Source organism: Elaeis guineensis, chromosome 4 (genome assembly GCF_000442705.2).
Source record: "Elaeis guineensis isolate ETL-2024a chromosome 4, EG11, whole genome shotgun sequence".
NCBI lineage: Eukaryota > Viridiplantae > Streptophyta > Magnoliopsida > Arecales > Arecaceae > Elaeis > Elaeis guineensis.
Window position 1 is genome coordinate 44,985,855 of NC_025996.2, and position 7,042 is coordinate 44,992,896.

The 7,042-nt window shown below is 39.1% G+C and overlaps 2 protein-coding genes across 2 annotated transcripts; one reads left to right on the plus strand and one right to left on the minus strand.

The window, feature by feature from the left end:
- Positions 1 to 263: 263 nt before the first annotated feature.
- LOC105042856 (probable beta-D-xylosidase 6) lies at positions 264 to 3,326 on the plus strand. Its single transcript, XM_010920199.4, has 6 exons — positions 264 to 1,076; positions 1,164 to 1,330; positions 1,474 to 1,571; positions 1,680 to 2,030; positions 2,117 to 2,533; positions 2,609 to 3,326. Exons 1-6 carry the CDS (start codon positions 336 to 338, stop codon positions 3,205 to 3,207), a joined length of 2,373 nt encoding a protein of 790 aa, XP_010918501.2. The 5' UTR covers positions 264 to 335; the 3' UTR covers positions 3,208 to 3,326.
- Positions 3,327 to 4,970: 1,644 nt separating this feature from the next.
- Positions 4,971 to 5,652, minus strand: LOC105042855 (histone H2B.2). The gene has a single exon (XM_010920198.4). It carries the CDS (start codon positions 5,560 to 5,562, stop codon positions 5,137 to 5,139), a length of 426 nt encoding a protein of 141 aa, XP_010918500.1. The 5' UTR covers positions 5,563 to 5,652; the 3' UTR covers positions 4,971 to 5,136.
- Between the last annotated feature and the right edge of the window lie 1,390 nt (positions 5,653 to 7,042).

Here is a 7,042-nt window from a genome sequence, read left to right on the forward strand (position 1 = left end):
TATTTAACCTGTTTAATCCGTTTAACATATTTATCCTGTTTAATTTAATTTGATCTATTTAATAAATAAATTAAATAAATTAAATCGAATTATCTATTTAATAAATAAATTAAATTTAAATTTAAATTTTTAATTTATTTAATAAATAAATTAAATTTAAATTGATCATTTTTTGACCCGGTCTGTTTATAATCCGAACTATTTATGATGGATCCGATCCGTTTGCCATTCCCATCTGTGAGCTTAAAAGTGGGCATCCAACTCTCAGCCCCATCCAATCGTCCAAATCGCACAGCTGCCGGCCCAGTCGCCGCAAGCCAAAGCAACACACTGAAATGGCACTACTCTCCCAGCATCGTCACTCCCAGCCGGTAGGATGTCTCCGTCTCCTCCTCCTCTCCCTCTGCCTCCCCACAATCGCCGCCGCCACCGGCCGCCGCTACCCGTGCGAGCGCCCTTGCAACTCCTACCCCTTCTGCAACGCCTCCCTCCCCGTTGCGGCCCGCGCCCGCTCCCTCGTCTCCCTCCTCACCCTGGACGAGAAGATCCAGCAGCTCTCCAACACCGCCGCCGCCGTCCCCCGCCTCGGCCTCCCACCCTACCAATGGTGGTCCGAGTCCCTCCATGGCCTCGCCCCCAACGGCCCCGGCGTCTTCTTCAACGGCACCGTCCGCTCCGCCACCGCCTTCCCCCAGGTCATCCTCTCCGCCGCCGCCTTCAACCGCACCCTCTGGCGCGCCGTCGCCAAGGCAATCGCCATCGAGGCCCGCGCCATGTACAACGTCGGCCAGGCCGGTCTCACCTTCTGGGCGCCCAACATCAACATCTTCCGCGATCCCCGGTGGGGCCGCGGCCAGGAGACTCCCGGCGAGGACCCCATGCTCACATCCGCCTACTCTATCGAATACGTCAAAGGATTTCAAGGGGAGTACGATGGCGATGTCCAAGATAGAATTGGAGAATCAAGAATTTTGGAGAGATCCGGCGAGATGATGGTTTCAGCCTGCTGCAAGCACTACACTGCTTATGATTTGGACCACTGGCACAATTTCAGCAGATATACTTTCAATGCTGTGGTTAGAAAGATGTTTTAAAATTAGAATTGCCACCGATTTTTTAGTTTTTCTTGTGATCAATTCGAAGCTATTCCGGTGCATCATCAGGTGACGGAGCAAGATATGGAGGATACGTTTCAGCCGCCATTTCAGAGCTGCATCGAGGAAGGCCATGCCAGCTGCTTGATGTGCTCTTATAATCAGGTCAACGGGGTACCTGCTTGTGCTCGGGGTGATCTCCTGCAAAAAGCTCGAAAACAATGGGGATTTGAGGGGTACGTCTTCGCCTCTTACTTCTATACTTGTTAGTCTATTTGTTCCACAAAGAATAGAATGCAGCACTTGTATTTGATAGTATTGCAGACTTATTTCTATATAGACTTATTTCTAAATACATTGAATTCGAATCCAAATGTAGGTATATTACTTCTGATTGTGATGCTGTTGCCATAATTTATGAAAACCAAAGCTACACTAATTCTCCTGAAGCTTCCATAGCTGATGTCTTAAAAGCAGGTGGGTATCGATGTGCATGCCGAAAGAACTACTTGCTTGCTTTGGCTGAAAGAATTCTATGACATGGTTTGAAAGTTTGTGGACTGATTTGCTTCTCTCTTTGGGAAGGAATGGATATCAACTGTGGAACATATCTGCTTCGATACACTGGTAAAGCAGTCAAGTTAGGAATTGTTCGAGAAGAAGACATCGACCGCGCATTACTTAACCTATTCTCTGTTCAGCTGCGCCTTGGGCTCTTTGATGGAAACCCAGCTAATAATCGGTTTGGGGAGCTTGGACCGAGTAATATATGCACCAAGGAGCACAGGGAGCTCGCATTAGAAGCTGCAAGGCAGGGCATTGTGCTTCTGAAGAATGATCAAAGTTTCTTGCCGCTGAGAAAGAATAAGGTCAGCTCCTTGGCTATTATTGGTCCTGCCGGTAATGACACAAACATATTGGGTGGTGATTACACAGGTAAGCTGTGCAAGTTGAGTTGATTTGTTTATCTCCATTATATTGTTTCAAGTGCAATTTGCTAACATGGTTCTTGTAATCTTTAGGTGTCCCTTGCCGTCCGACTAGCTTGTTTGAGGGTCTCCAGGCTTATGTACCAAGAACATCATTTGCTGCAGGATGCATTGATGTACCTTGTAACTCGACAGATGGCTTCGAAGCGGCTGTGGCGGTTGCTAGAAAAGCAGAAGTAGTGGTCATGGTTGCTGGACTGAACCTAACAGAAGAGAATGAAGAGCACGATCGGATTAGCCTACTGCTGCCTGGAGAACAGATGGATCTCGTAAATGCTATTGCCAAGGTGAGTAAGAAACCACTGGTGCTGGTCCTTATGGGTGGTGGTCCTGTCGACATTTCCTTCGCGAAGGACAATCCAGGAATTGGAAGCATTCTCTGGATTGGATATCCAGGTGAAGTTGGTGGCCAAGCAGTTGCAGAAGCTCTGTTTGGAGAATTCAATCCAGGTTAGTAATTGAGACTATTCTTGAATGCTATGAAGTTCTTATAATGGCAATTGATGTTGTTGTGTACTTGAACAGGGGGACGGTTGCCGGTGACTTGGTACCCGGAGTCCTTCACCAAGATGCCAATGAATGATATGCATATGAGGGCCGATCCCTCGCGAGGATACCCGGGACGAACTTACCGATTTTATACAGGAGAGGTGGTTTACAGATTTGGATATGGTTTGAGCTATTCAAGCTATTCCTACAAGTTCTTGTCAGTGCCTGAGAAACTTAGTGTGCCAAGTTCATCAACTGAGGCTAATATCAGGAAGGAACCCCCATATGCCAGGAAAGATGGATTAGACTACTTGCACATTGATGAGATCTCATCTTGCAAGGCTTTAAGATTTTATGTGCAGATTTCGGTGATTAATGGTGGCAATATGGACGGAAGCCACACTGTCCTACTGTTCTCAAGATCAAGAGCAAACATCAAAGGCTCCCCGCAGAAACAGTTGATTGGATTCAAGCGTGTGCATACAACAGCTGGCAAAGCCACTGAAGCTAGGATTACTGTGGATCCCTGCAAGCATCTGAGCACAGTGAATGAAGAAGGTCGAAGGGTGCTACTATTGGGAGCTCATCTCTTGATGGTGGAAGATTTAGTGTATGAATTGGTAATTCAAGCTTGATCAGAAAATTGAAATCTGATCCTTTATTGAATCTCTTGCTGCCTCAGCCTCAGTGGGACACTGTTGTTGTAATTTTAAATTGGTGCAACAATAAAGGAAACAAGCGATTATGTTTGAAAGGTCTCAGCATTGGCCTGGCTAGCTAGCTGCTTGTTCTTGCATTAATCTTCCAATTATGGAAGTCATAATTGCATCCGAGGGTTTCCGAGCAACCCTGATTTCTCCATTCATCACTAGAAATAATCTGATTTCTAGCCGTCTTTCAAGAGCTATGATCATTAAGGCATCAATAAAAATTTGTTTTACACGTCATGGTTGTTTCTTGTACAGGTTAAACCTCAATTCTTGATTCACCTCTCCAAGTACACTATGAAGCGCTATAGAAATCTAGTATGATATGTTACTGGGCCGCTCTATGTTTCTGTCCCACAGACTTTCCACCAAAGAGAAATTCTTTATACATCGCGGGTGTGCGTGTTGCATCGACCGCACGAGATCCAGGTGCAGCGTGCAAAAAAAAAAAATTTTTTTTTTCAATTTTATATATGAGCCAATCACCGCAGACGGTATATACCATTCGACGTCGCATGCACCGTCTGCATTCCATCAAAAAAAAATGGATTGTCCACAAAAACGGCCCATCACAGTACCCCATTGTATACGAAAACAAACCCCACAAAAGGATACCAAACTCTTCCACATTAACAAACCCATATCACCAGAACGACGAAAGCGACCTGCAAACATCCACAAAGATCAAATGCTTGTCATCCATTGCAAACAAAGCACATGAATTCACATGATCAACCCACCAAACTCCAGGTAATATGAAGGCAGCCCCCATGAAAAGGCAAAAAAAAAATCCATGAAAAAGGATTAGTAGAAAAACTACCATTCTAATGTTCATATGTCCATTTAGTCCCACCTAACATGTTTACCAATCTAAACATACAAATGCTAGCAGGACACGAAACACACAACATACGAGCTGTGGATACTCTTTATTGGGATATACCGACTGACTTTTATATGCCGACTTATCCTCGAAACGGTCCAACCGACGCCTGACTCTACCCACCGAACGGACAGACGACTTCGACAATATCCAACCGAAAATATATCGATCAAATAGATCAATACTATCTCCAATCGACCGAACCCATATCACCGATTCACTGTCGGGAGGACAACCGACATCCGACTTTCACAAAATACCGGATCAACCGACAGTATTTTCGAATCATCATCCGATGACCAAATACCGACATATAGTTGACCAGTCTGTCCAAACGTCGTACAATTACTATGGACTATTGTCCTGTCAAAGACATGCTGTACGACCGTCATGAGGCATTGTCCCATCAAAAATGAATTAATTCTAATGACCTGATAACCCACAATGATTTGATAACCCCCAACGATTTGACAACTCCTTAATTGTCTGCATCATTAATGACGGAACCATACCGCATTCTATTATAAAACGAGATAAGACAATAATTTTGATAAGCTCTCAAACTCTCTTAAGCTCTCTCAAATTCTCCCTAGCTCTTTCTGACTGAGTTTTTGATTCTTTCCACTATTACCTAATCTTTTCTCTGACTTGACCGTCGGAGATAAAAATTTTCCTTGCAAACATACATTTCCGATGATGAAGTGATGAAGGGATTGGCCGCAACACTCTTCAATAAAGATGAGCTCTGTAACCAATGCTCATATGATACATAGAATCGCACCATGAAGCCAAAGGAACAAAATAAACACTGCAAACATTATCTAGAAGACCATGATTTCATTAGTTAGTTTATTTCGTTTACCACCAAACATTCCAAAAAAACTAAAGACACCCCTTCTTTGCACAATTTATCCAAAACCCCCTGAAAGCTTCCTTTAAACTACTTTAACAAAAAAAAAAACAAGGAGCACCACCTAAGAGCTAGGAAACTTGGTAACCGCCTTGGTCCCCTCGGAGACGGCGTGCTTCGCGAGCTCCCCAGGGAGAACGAGCCTGACCGAGGTCTGGATCTCGCGAGAAGTGATGGTCGGCTTCTTGTTGTAGCGAGCGAGCCTGGAGACCTCCTGAGCGAGCTTCTCAAAGATGTCATTCGCGAAGGAGTTCATGATGCTCATGGCCTTGCTCGAGATGCCGATATCCGGGTGGACCTGCTTCAGAACCTTGAAGATGTAGATCTTGTAGGTCTCGCCGCTCTTCTTCGACTTCTTCTTCTTCTTCTTGTCCGTCGACGACGCCACCCCCTCCTTGGGCAGCCGCTTCTCCGCTTTGGGCTTCTTCTCCGCCTTCTTCTCCTCCGCCACGGCGGTGGATGCGGGCTTCTTCTCCGCCTTGGGAGCCATTCGAATGTGGGGGGAAGAAAGCAACCGAGGATGGAAGGGAGAGAATGAGAGCAGAAGGGATTCGAGAGGTTGAGGGGAGAAATGGAGAGGAAAGGAGGGAGTTGGTATATGTAGGGGAGAGGATGTGGAAACTGATTGGCTGGGAGAGGTTGGCGCGGATCGAGGTTCTGGCCCGTTGATTTTTGGAGAAACAGAATAGACGGTTAAGATTCATTTAACTGGGTGCTAGGGGGACGAAGAGAAAATTGGAGCGGAAGATTTGAAATGGGAGCGCCTTCCACCGAGCCAATGGATGGAACTGGTAACTTTTGGGACGGCACATTTGGTATGGAAGCAAATAGGGTTCGGCTTCCTCTCCGGAATCTATTTTTTTTATAAATAAATATTATAACAAAATTAATTTATTTTTTAAATTAATTTATTTATATTTTTTTAATTTTTAAAATAAATAAATTATTTTTCAATAGATAGTATTTACCTATAAAATAGAAAAAATCTTATCCATCTGGAGAATAATTAAATTATTTTTTTATTAATTAAAAAACTAACTCATTTAATTTATTCCTAATATACTTTTAACTATAATATAATATAATATTTATATAATATATTATAATAATATAGTAATATATAATAATATAATAACATAATATAATATACTATATTGTTATATATAATATATATTATATTAAATTAATATAATATAATATTATAATATAATATAATATATTATATTATATTATAGTAATGTATAACAATAAAATAATATAATATATTAATATTTTATATAATAATATTATAATATAACAATATAATATATTATAATATGTTATAATAAAATAAAATAATATATAATAATAAAATATATTATATTATATAATTATATAATATTATAAGAATATAATAATAGAGTATAATATATTATAATATATTATATATTAATATTTGTAATATATTATTATATATAATAATATTATATAATATAATATATATATTATATTATAATAATGTATAACAATAAAATAAAATAATATATTAATATTTTATACTATAACATTATAAATAATAATATAACTATATAATATGCTATTATAATAGATGATAATATATTATAATGATATAATATATAATAACAAAATATAATAGTTATATAATATATTATAATAATATAATAATATAATAAAATCTTATATATTATATATATTAATATAATATAATATAATATATTATATATTAATATATTATAATATAATAATATAACAATATATTATATTATATTATATATATTTATAAAATACTATAATAATAGTAATCTAATTTATTTTATATATAATATAATATATTATACTATATTATTGTATATAATAATATTTTTATAATATAATATATTATATTAATATAAAATATTATTATATTATATTATATTATTATAATATATTAATAATATAATATAATATATAATAATATTTATATAATAAAA